Source organism: Echinococcus granulosus, assembly GCF_000524195.1.
Source record: "Echinococcus granulosus chromosome Unknown EG_S00030, whole genome shotgun sequence".
Lineage (NCBI taxonomy): Eukaryota > Metazoa > Platyhelminthes > Cestoda > Cyclophyllidea > Taeniidae > Echinococcus > Echinococcus granulosus.
Window position 1 is genome coordinate 23,860 of NW_020170410.1, and position 12,635 is coordinate 36,494.

Sequence of the window (12,635 nt, forward strand, 5' to 3'; positions counted from 1 at the left end):
GTGGTCAGCAGTTAAATCAACAATGCTAATGCAGTGCTACTCATTTGTTCTCAGTGGTGTAACTTTCACCTGGAGAGCTAGAGATTACTCAACACTTTCATTTTCATGCGCATTGCAGCGAGGTGACTCAAAACCCAACAAAACCTTCTTCAGGGCACATTGTGGCCCCTCGAGACTACCCCAAAGACGAAAGTAGACGCGCTTGGAAATCAATTTTCCTGGCGAAGGTGCAATGGCGGGAACCCAAAACTGCCCCTTCATCAGAACCGACAGTGTAATAACCAACATGTTGTACGATATATGGTTTGTTACTTAGTTTTGAAGTATAAATTCATTTTTTAAATTTTCTAACTTTAACTCAAGTCTCAATAGACATGTCACGGATAACAACAAATATATTTCTCGACGTCTCGTAGTCCACCACATTTTTGAAAATTTCTCCCTTTTTTGTGAGATCATCTCTTCTGTTGATATGTGAATACGGATTTTAAGCTTATTTTACTTTTACAACTACAAAAAGTAAAATTACGATGCCGTTTTGGTTTGCCCTCAGGTTTATAATGGGATTAGGTTGCAAGCATCTTCTTCGATTTTTCAAACCAAAGCTTTATCAAAACTCAACACCGAATGCTTCATACTTTACAAAAGCATTCTATCTAAATAAAAGGGAGTAGAATGACTTTCTATTGTGTTTACGTATTTGCTTTGCAGTGGCGATTAAGTGACCTGAGTAAAGCTTTGTTTTGGGGAAGAGAGGCATGCATATAAGACAAATAAGCTGACATGACCCCACGCAAACAATGATTAATCTCCCGCATTATCTTTGCTCTAAAATGGTTAAATAGTAAAATTAAGAACATAACTTGTGCTTCTTCTACGGTCTTACATTCTAGTTTTTTAAGGCTGTATCATTATGCAGTTTGTGCATTTTGGATTTATAATCTACATACCCCGCTACAAACCAAATAACCACGAAAAGTGCTTTTCAAATCTATTTACCCCCTTTTATATCAAAATTAAACAACTTTAAAAGAATTTTAACGTACATTTTATTCAATTAAGAAACTCCATCTCTACAATAAACTAGACCGCCTATTTCAATTTGGTATTGCTTCCATCCCTAGAGGCAAAATATCCAGCTTTGGTCGCTTTTATTTTCATCTCGCTTAATTCCCAACCATCTATTTCCCATGTACAAGCAATGTAATCACAGCCTTCTGCTGATGAAGTAGATGTTGTCTAGGATTTTTTTTTCTTCTGTTAGGTGCTTTGGACCGCATTCAAACTAACTCGACTGTGCGATTAGCAGCTTTGGAAAGACGGAGCCCCTTTTGTCTTATAACTTGCCCATAAAAACCTGGGTGAATTAACCCCTTTTACATAATTTCTAACAATACTTTCATGCAGGCAATCATAAGACAAAGTAGTAATCTTTAAGAGGCATTTGCTAAATAATTCGCTCTTATTTAAACATAAATTCCCTACACCTCCTCTCTGTCCTCCACCAAATGACATTCAAATAGAATGCCAAGGAGAGAGCAGCAGTAATTTGCTCCAAAACCCAATCAAGTGTTTACGATAGAAGCCATGCATTGCTGGTTGCAATACGGAGATTGAAATGTTAAGTGCTGGGCACGAAAACATGCATAATGTGAAATATAAGTGCAAAGGCAAAAAGAAAATGGGTAATTGGGGGCTTAGTGGATCACTTACCTCTCCCATCTTATGGAAGTTTGTTTACATAGCAGGAGTATGAGCGGAATCTAGAACAGATTCACCTGTTGGGACACCATGTGGAGCCATGGGAACGACTTTTAATGATAACAGTAGGCGCTGTTAGGCAGTCATGGTGTCCAGAAAGGAAACTACGGTTACCTCAGGTTCCATACTTCTGGGAACAGCCAACGTTGAATGCTTCTTAATGTCATCACAATTGCTATTGATTTTGGCTTTTCCCAATAGTGCCTCGGGACTTCTAATTTTGTTTATTTGATAAATAAAAAATGCATCAAGTAGGCATCTGCAATATTACTGGTGAGTGCACACGATGTGCTAAGAACTGGCTTCAACGTGTCCGCAAGTTGAACAGAAGCTTTCAACTTCTCCCCTCAAAGGATGACACTACCAACGAAAGGGTACCGAAGTATTTTGGTGCAGTGTGTTACATTCTCCTGCAGTCTCAGATTAAGGCCCCACTTTATCTGAAGTGTGAAGGGATGAAGTCAAAGGTAGAAGCTAAAATATTGTCCGATTACCATTGAGTAGTACAAGAAGGTAATTGTGTTAAATTGCTACCAATCCATACCAAAATTTGCTGGTTTAATATTTTATTAAAGTGCTTTAAATGGGCTTTGGTCAAAAAATAAGTATGAATGTTGATAATGTTGAAAATCGCTCAGCCCTACTACATTTCTGCAACGTAAATGCAAACACGTATATACTACTCATGAAACTGCATAGTAGTGCATCGCTGACCACTAGATGACCGCATTTCCTCTACTTTATTCAAGAAGGAGGGTATATTTCCCAGAAATTTCCTAGTTATTCCTCTTTCTAGGATATAGTAATGAATGATTTATGTACTGACGTAAAAATGCTGAAATTATAAGGGAATTGGCCTGTGAAGCTGATCCCCTCTTTTCGACAGACCACGTAAATCTGAGTGGTAGATGAATTCGTCAAGCGGCCTTTAGAAAATTTACTAATTCCTCTCCAGTGAATCAAGGTTGTTTGCTAACTTGGTGCTTAAAATGCAACTAAAAAATATCTAACCATAAAAATAAACATAAATACAAATCTTTTTAGACATTAATGGCTTTATGAACTTAAGTGCACTGTGCCCCCTACTCACTAGAAAATGGTCTGGGTGTCATATAATTTGGGTTGAGCGCCTTGATTTTTACCTAGTTTTCAAGTTTTGGACGCAAATGCATCAAACGCGAATGATAAAGGCTTCATGTTTAAGCAAAATTACGCTCCCCTAATTTGAAATCACTCACAAAATGGATTATCATGTAAATGACTGCATTCAGTAAAACCTACGATTAAATAACACTCCACTTCAGATGCAATGATTTGGGCATTAACACCTTTATTATTACATAGGACTATGTTAAAAAGACATCGGATTCGATCTTACCAAGTCCAAGAATCTTTGCGACCCTCAAGAGGTCACAATAAGGGAAGTTTCCATATTTTGATATGATTTTCGTAAGTAAACTAGGGGCAAAATTCCTAAGAGATGAAATAATGAATGAACTGGTCCGTTAAAAATCCTAATGTGATGGCAAGAGTTGTAAGTCTGGTAAAATGGGGCATTGTTAGGGGGCATGTTTTGTTACTTTTTCGAATTTGGTCATATAATAAGGAAAAATCAAAACCACCATATTTAATTAGGCCATAAAACGGTAAGTGTAACTTTGTCACTTAAAGTAAAGGAATCCTTGAGTTATACTCCAGACGAATTTAAAACCTATTCTGGTAGTAATTCAGAAATACAAACATAAGCTGATGACAGGCGAAAGGCATTTTCCCCTGGGCACGTATTATCTTGCATGGCTGCAGGCTGCCGGTTGGTGGGAGCAATGGAGCATCATTGTCATCCACTCTCCTTTCCTAAAATATTCAGTGGTTCTATCTCCTCTATGATCGTTCCCACCTTTGGAACACACAGTCCGCATAATATGGTCAAGTCAGCTACCTACACTTTACCTAAAAAAGGTAAATTTGGCACAATTTCACACAAATTCATGCTTTGATATTTCCTTTCATCAAAGTACTTTAATTCAAACTGTCAAATGTTTTAACATTACGATAATAAAAGCGGAACTTAAAATGCGGTCTGTGGAGAAACATGCAATGGAATAGCAAATTTTTCACCAACAAAGACCTTTTGGAAGCAGCAATTTATGAAGAAGTTCATCCTGAATAGATAATAGTAGTATGCGCGAATACACTGTAGGAATTTGCAAATATTACTATTTAAATACCATTTTCAAGTAGTGCTTTGAATGCTTCTCTCTTTGGAATTTGAATGAACTGATCACTTGTTGAGTATAGTAAAAAGGTGCGAAATCGAACCCAAAGAAGAATACTACCTTAGATATGACTATTATTTAAACCACCATAAAAACTTCACTCCTTTTTTCACTTTTAAGTGAATTTTCCGTTTCTACTAACGAAAATGGCTAAAAATGCCCTCATGTTCAAAATTTTCATTGCTGTAGGTCACTACTATTATAACTTTATAACCTTTTAATCTCTAGCATTGTCCATATATAGTTCAGCCACCCAGAAGTTGCATAAGGCTTTATTTGGACTGTCAAGGATTTAGACGGGTCCATACTTCCATAGAAGTTTAGTTAACAATAGAATCCAAGAGTGTTTTTCGTTGGGGCCGAAAGATGTTTTTAATTGGGCAAATTTTGGAAATGCTAGCTTTAAAGAATAAATAGTGATGCTCTGATAGATTACATGTGCAGGTAAATTTCCGTGGATTGTAATTACGCTCGGTGGCATGGCTGCCAAGCCATACCAGTAGCCCCTCAGCTCTCTTGTACGGTAGTAATATATTTTTGGCTTTACAACTGCGACTTCGAATGGCTTCATTCAAGACTTGGGTGTCGGAGTGGTGGTAACTGTAAGATAATTTAGTCCTAGAGGACAACTGCCCTGATTTCTGCCTCTGGGTGCTGAACCTTATCGTGACAGGAGGGCACATGCCTCTGATGAGGGGACCTGTGAGGACTGATAATATATGGGTTGAAAATGATGTCCATCCTTAAAAGTTCGTTACTAAGCTGCCTACAGTACCTGCATAAAGATTTCAATGAAGAGAACACATGATACCTCCTCTGCCTCCGTACTTACTTAGTGGAACCCGGATAGTTACTCGGAGAGGCAGCCCTAAAGTAAGAACAACGTAGCAATGAGAGACAGATGCGAAACCGTATTCCCCCCTCTAATAAATGACTTGGCTTTTAGGCCAGTAATATAAGGACTACACATTCCTCTAGATCTAGTGATGTTGCCAAGATGGATCAGTGTAGTTGCAACCAAATATTTTCTCTGTCTAACGCCAATCCGATGACTGGCACCTCTAGTTTGTGGGTGTGTTTCTTACTGCATCAACTAAGTTGGGGTGATCGACGCGGGGGGATGACCAAGGGGCGTGACCAAGGAAGAAGTTCACAGGAGAAGATGGATTTTGTAATTCTCTGACGGTTTGTTCATAACAACCTCGTAATACATTAATAAGGCATTAGATAGCCAGGTTGTATTCTCTGGATACACTAGATAAACAAAATTAGACGAAAATGTCTTGGCGTTTTTCATCCTCTAATGTCAAAACCTGTAGATTAAACACGTTGCGTTGGCACTCGTAATGAATTTTTCTTGGTTTTGTTTACTAATGACAATCAGCGAGTTTAGCAAGGTGGTTTAAAATTTTAAGCTAAATATATATTTTATTTATTTAAACACCCTCTGATAAACCCGAATTTACTTGATAAACCTAACCTCGGTTCTTGGATTACACACATGACCTGGATTGGCAATATCTCTGCTTTCTACTTGTTGCATTCACCAGATCACCTTCTACACTCTAATGTTCACACTCATATCTCAGTGTACTACAATGAGTCTGTATAAACTTCAGAAGGAATTAACTTGAAATAGCCTCAGTAAAGTGCATGTGCACTTTTGCCGTATCCAACTCTCTCACCAAACTTATCTACAAATGGTTTTAAAATGTGAAAAATAAGGCAATCTTTCAAATTTTTTCAATCACAAACAAAGCAACTGGAGCTCATGCTTTATGGCAGTTATCTAAAGGAGAAATTGAACTTCAAATCGTTAAAATAAATGTGTAATTTCCACCTCAAGGTATATATTCAAGCCTCAACCTTGGAACAAAGTATACAGAGCACCCATAAACCGGTGTTGGTTTCCAGATTTTGGACTACATAAATAAAGTAGAATCATTAGTGTTACTGATTGCCCCTCAAGGGTAGAAATAACAGGGGGATTGGACTATGTGAACATGTGGGAGCGCAACAGTGGCGGGGTGAATTCAATGGGCAGTCTGGAGTAAATTAGATTTTGTAAAAACAGTGATTCACATCCACTGCATTAAAAGGTAGGACTTATAATATGGTCAAGACCACTATTACAGTAGGCTAGGTATTTCTCTTTTCCACCTCATACTCCATTTGTTAAAAGAATGGGACGATGCATTGGGTAGGGATGTCACGGTTAGATGGATTCAAGGCACGTCTCCTCCCCGTAATTACCAGCCTCCTCTTGCCCAAGAGGTACATTTTAACAAGTATATAATATAATGTGCACAGCTTTCACGGTACGATGCTCCACAAAATAAACAAGACTACCATTCCTATTTGGCAAAACTGATTCCACGAAATGCGGAAGAAATCGGTGATAAAATTTGTTTGTGTACACAGCGTACCATCTGAACTTTCATTCGTTTATCTCTTCTTGATCATGCGATTCCTTCAAAGCCCTGATTCGCCGTTACCAGTCAATAAACGCCAAATCAAAAAGTTGTTTGTGAGATCTGCTGCGAGTCTTGTTTCAGTTATAATGGATGGAATGAATCAAAACCTATAAAAAAGTAGGTATCGAATGTGTAATCACTTCCGTAGTGATAAAATCTGTATTTCAACATATTCAATCTCTACTGCGATTAAAGAACCTACCCCAGCAACCGAGAATGAATTTATTTCTATGCTGGTAAAGCACAAACATTTTATTTTTTTACCCTTTCTCTATATATTGGATTTCTAAATGTAACCGCAAAGTTCTTTTAAATATAGTTGCTTGATTTGCCGTATAAGAGTAATACTTTTTTTGATCAACTGTTTTGATTTCGCGAGCGCTTAAGCTTCCGCCTTTGTACTTCCGCTGGGCGAAATGGCTCTTAAGTCGTACTAGTAGTCCCCCCAGCCCTTCCTGTTCCCATGACACTATTGTAAACCCGTCCATTATTAAATGACTTGTATTTTAGTCCAGCATTCCTACAACAACTGATGAACATGTGAGACTACCAGCACGTCTCCCTTCCCCAACACAGTATCCAAACAGAAAGAAGCTGAAGATCCTGTGGAATTTTCAAGAGGGATTAATGACTTTACAGCCATTTATCTTCTCAGTTACACAAATGTGATGAATGGTGTGAGTGAGTTGTGTGATGGCCTACGCAGAAGGCTGACCAAGGAAAGCAAAAGGGCCGAAGCTTAAAAGGGGAGGTTAGCCATGTAATGTTCTGATTGTTTGTTTGTAATCTCATCTTATTTGCGCAGCCACTTAAAGCTCAGCCGTTGTACTTCTGCCGGGTGGATTCTCCTTTGATGCATGCCAGTAGTCCTCAATCCCTCTTTGCGTCGTCAATACATTTTTTGTCTGAATACTATGATTTATTCAAATATAATGGAAGACTCAGAGAGCTAAATAAGTAGTAGTATTCTGCCAAATGTCTTAACTTTAGTTTATCTTTTTAAAAATACCAGAAAAAATTTAATGTATTTTGTCCACGTGGTCAAGGCACCTGTCCTATTTTATGCATCTCGGGAGTGGATAACTAGATTTTGGCCACTCCTCAGGTTGTCACTTTGACAATGAATTTTCTGCAGACAAAATACAAAATGTTAATAACCACTAAGTTAAATGCTGGCTGTCCATTTTGTGCGAAAAAGGTATTGATAGTAATGCTACATTTAACAATCAAAAAATGAAATTATACTCTCAAGTTTTTTTCAAAAGATGCAAGAATTTTAATTTCCATCGAAATTGGAAACCGTCAGCGATTAAGTGATCCTATTTCCAAATGTAAAACAATTACAGGATTTCGCTTCTATCTATCATACATTAACGAATTTTATTTGGATTCTAGCGATTTTCAAACCAGAATGATTAGGAGAAAAAAGAATTCCATACTGGCGTCCCTACCTGCTGACGAGTTGTCAAGGCGTGTGTGTAAAACAATGGTTAGCTGATTGAAAAGGTCACACTTTGGTTCCATTCTTGCTCACTTAAAGCATCCTGCTTGAAATAGACCCTATAGTGATTGCTGGTACCTTTGTAGTTCATGTATGTGTGCTATTGGCCAATCAGAATAATTGAGCAGGAATGTGATTGGTGAGGCGGGTTAGAATGTCTGCGAACTTGATGTAAAAATAAAACTCCTCCGAAATCGAAAAAGAAATGTCTTCTGGGATTACAAACTTCTCTAGCAAGAAGTTGTTGATAACAGCGTTTTTACTGTCCATAATTTTCGCTCAGTCAGACTCCGCAGATGATGCTGATTTGTACCATCAGTAGGGCACCACTTTAGGCTTCTTGTTGTTTAGTATACCTAGGATGTAATCCATTTCGATGTCAGATTTGAGTGTGATAGCAGATTTTCATGTCAAATATGACTTCTTAACCTGGGTAAAATCTTTTCAGCGACCCGTCCTTAGGGTTACGACCTATAATCGTAGGCACAGAGGTCAAAGTCTGTTTAGAATTTTGTCAAAACTGTCGGTACGGATCCTTTAGGACTAAGTTTCATTTGAGAACAATAATGCACAAAAAACAAATATTTTAGATACAATAAAAAATACAAACTAATAATTGGGTTTTCGGTTTGCTTTAACGGGTGAAAATATACTTCTCCTGTGCACGAATGTGCAAATGGGAACAGGATATAAAGAAGAGTAAAATATGAATCCACTCCAACCTATAGGGCAGAGCTAGATTTTCGCCGCACAAAATGTCATACGTTTTCCATTGCGCCACTCAGGTGCAACTGTTAATTGCTTTACACAAGATGCGTGAATGCGACTGCCACCGAAGGGATTGGAGGCCTGTGCAACCCACCTTCTCTAGCCTGTGGAATTTAAATTTGGAATCTGGGTCAAATTCACCTGATGGGTTATCTTACTGTGCCGTACCGGTAAGAAGCAATGAACGCTTTTTCCGGCTCTTAGAATATGAGGACGATTCCAATTTGTGCTTTCATTAGGCTAAGCTGGATTGATCTTATGCTACCTCAGTAGGTGAGCAGGCTTCCACTTGGAGTGAATTTCACAATTATGAAATCATCAAATAATTGAATATGAGACAAGAAAAGCGAAGCTTCATGCTATTCGCCTTCTCTCCTGCTTGTGTAAGTTTGTTTGCACAGAGAAGATGAATTTCGCAACATAAAAGACTCGCCCAACATGTTATCATCCGTTTTTGGCTTCTGTAAGGTTAACGAGGTTGGCTTTTAGGCCCCTTAGTAGGGGCTTAGCCTACTACACAATGTGAATTTCATACTCATGGAATCATGAAAGAATTTAACATAGGCCACTTTAAATTCACCATTTCGCATTCTTTAATTATTGCATGCTAAAATGTTACTTTAAAGTTCACTCCTTCTTGTGACCTTATACCTGTTTTATGTGATCCGCTGCCAAGACCTTCTTGTGAATAAATTTTTCAAAATACTCTTACCAGTAGCCAATTCGCATTTCATTTTAATATTTGTTGCTCCACTCTATTTAATTTTTGGAACGTTTTAAAATTCGCTTGTTAGTAGTAGCCAAAAAAGTCCCACTATCGCATTTAATTTACATGGTTATTTTTTCACAATTCCGTATTTTGCTTTATATCACAAGTTTCCTTCAATGAGTGCTTACAACCCTAGAAAGGCGCTCCTGCTAGTGTCAGCCTTTAAGGGCTGCATTTCATGAATTGAGTCCCGATCATTCCAGAATGTTCCAAAGCTAAAACTCTGGTTAAGCTTCTCTCGATTAACCATTATCGCATACGACGTCACAAGTTCAAGGACATTAGGGAAGGGACATGAAAATGTAAGAATGGTGACCCCCGCTTTACTCTAGTGCCTCTGCACACTAGGAACGCATTCTTAGTACAGCCAGATCCCCTTCCTGAACTCTCCCTCTCTTTGACATTTTAATTGGGCACAGGACTAATCGGTGTCCACAGCGCATTTGCGGGTCACAACAATTTTAGAGATAGCCTATGAAATATGCGCCATTTAGGCGTTACTCCACAATATGTAATTTTAAGCCCTGTTCAGTCTATGGAGCCTCTGCTGATTTGTCTCCTGTAATATGATATAAGAATACCTGCAAATTTGTCTACTTTTATAGTGTTAGTAAATGAATCAAAGTCTCACTCTAATAACTGAGGATTTTCAAATCACTCAAGTAAATAGTGGTCTTCAGTTAGCATGATTTACATCAATTAGCCCTTTTTAAATTGCTATTATAAGGCAAGAGAATTTGGGAGGGGTTTAAAACTAACCCAAACTAGCACATGGACAGAGCTATATTTTAAACCAGGAAACTTCCATATGACCTCATAAGTGTAAAATGTAACACCGGGGACAAGTGTTTAGTATCCTTTAAATATATACATGATATGTTAAAAATCGGTTAGTGTTTAAAAAATAAGGAGAAGCTTTCACTCGTTTTCCTTAAAGGGCGACTGGGCTAACGAGGCGGCAGTGAAGTAATTAGGCACGGCACCGTGGGTCCTTTTACGGTAATCCTTCTTCAGATCCAGCGGTTGCTGTGGAGGGCATGAGGACAAATTTGGCTGGGGCCGAAGACTAAAAGAAAATTATTTGACTAACATTTTGCAGATACATGAGTTTAGATTAAAATAACTTATTTATATCTGGCCTAAAATATGCGCAAAAAATTTGTTGCTTTCTAAGCGGCGCAGACCTCGCCATATGTCTGCGTATATAAAAGTCTCGAACTTAAATAATGTTACCAAAAAGCTACCTTATTCTATAAGATAGCAAAAATCCCAGTTCCATTTACCCCAGGAAAACTTGATTTAGTGTACTCCAAAAGAGATCCCTTATTCTTTCGCAAGATGCAGCTGCCAGACTGACTTGTTTACCACAATCAGATTGCACTTTAGAAATGGGAAGGAGGGACCTGACGACTTCTGGAGAAACAAGGGCTAGACAGAAATCACCAACGGCGAGCTGTTGACAAGACAAGCCGCAGCGAGCTTGTGCTAGATGGGGATCGCATGAAGACCAACCTTGCGACCGAATGAAGAAGGGCTGTTCTCTGCTGCAGATGTGATCGAATGTTACCGGTGGCTAAAATTTACCCATTAATACTCTATCACTTTCCCATTTCGATTTCCAACTTTTTACAATAATTCATTATAATTAATAATATTTTCATTGAGTTGGAAAATTTATAAGTCTTACGTATGGAATCAACATCTTATAGAATAAATCATGGACACCAAAACTATCTTCGGTAACCAGAGTTTTTACCGCTGAAACATAACAGATTTCTCAAATGTAAGCATGTTTTGCTTTAGAAAAACACATTTGACCTCTTTGAATGTTGATAAAATATGAATTTTATTTTCTCAAAGAGCACCCATCAGGTTGTAATTGCGCACTTACATTAAGGCCAACATTCTCCTATGAAATCAGTAATCAGTGAGCTTTAGAATTTTGATGAAGTTGGGGTTAATTAGCCACGCTGTTTACAGGAGCATAGCAAAACATCGTTCTTGATTATCTACACCACGCCGAGGTTATTAATTCTAATATGCCTTCAGGCCTTTCGATTTTTTTAGCATGTCGCAGGATGTGAAGCCGAAGATTGTGTACAAAGTAATAATGCAGGTCCCAAAGGAGCTGAAGAGGCGAATCGAAGAAGAAAGAGCCAAGAAATGGGCTCTAATGACCTTAATAAAACGTGGATGAGGGCAAGAATAGCCATCGCTTGTCACAGATTGAATTAAGAGTGAATAATCATAGCATTCATGAGCTTTTCGACAAGTTTATCCACTTGTAAATAAAAGCGAAAGACAAATATTATTATTTTGAGTATAAAAACAAATTACAAAATTGGTCCAATTATTGTTTTTTTCATTTGGTTGTCTGAATTGGAAACAAAAGCACTGTTGAATAAATGCCACCTCAAGGCCCACCATGAAAGACGTGGAAATATATGGAAATCAGCATATCTCGGAATATTATACTAAAATAATGCAGCCTTTTTTCTTGACGTCATCACCAATCACACACTTAGGGTATCATTAAAAAGGTATCAATGATATTGAGACGTTTAACAAAACTTAGGTTATTTATATATCAGATTAAATTTCTTACCAGATAGGAGAAATTGGTATTTGTACACTCCTGCTCCGTGTGAATATTTAACGAAAATCGTATTTTAATGAGCCCTCGTTGATAGCCTGTCAGAGAAGTCTCCATGAAAATGCTTTCAACCTTCACCCACTGGAGAGATCTCTCCTCACCGATCGACATCGCGGTTCGTAGGAAGTCAGAAAATTTGAGACCCTCGATTTTCTGAACACTTTCATCCGCAAGCTTAACTCTCCCGCTGCGTCGAAACGGAGATCCAACATTCCTTTTTGACAAACACGCGTGTTTATGGGATCTCATAAAGGCGGGGGTACGTGAAGGAGGGCAAGGAAGAAATGGAAGAGATTGCAGTGACTCTCTACCTTGGAAATGAGTGAATAAGGTTGTAATAGCTTTTAGCGTATTTATTTGATTGGGTGTAATTACTGAATTTGGCGAAGGGAATAAAGTGTTTTGCGGGAAGTGTCGCAGGTGGTTACCACTT

At 38.2% G+C, this 12,635-nt stretch overlaps 1 protein-coding gene across 1 annotated transcript; it reads left to right on the forward strand. All coding sequences in view use genetic code 11, as the record gives it.

Moving 5' to 3' along the window:
• Nucleotides 1-6,639: 6,639 nt before the first annotated feature.
• On the forward strand, nucleotides 6,640-12,027 carry EGR_04624 (hypothetical protein; the record flags this gene model as incomplete). The annotated part of the gene is made up of 5 exons (XM_024493873.1): nucleotides 6,640-6,747; nucleotides 7,524-7,586; nucleotides 7,617-7,709; nucleotides 7,764-8,000; nucleotides 11,845-12,027. The coding sequence occupies 5 exons, from the start codon at nucleotides 6,640-6,642 to the stop codon at nucleotides 12,025-12,027; spliced, it is 684 nt and encodes a 227-aa protein (XP_024351626.1).
• Between the last annotated feature and the right edge of the window lie 608 nt (nucleotides 12,028-12,635).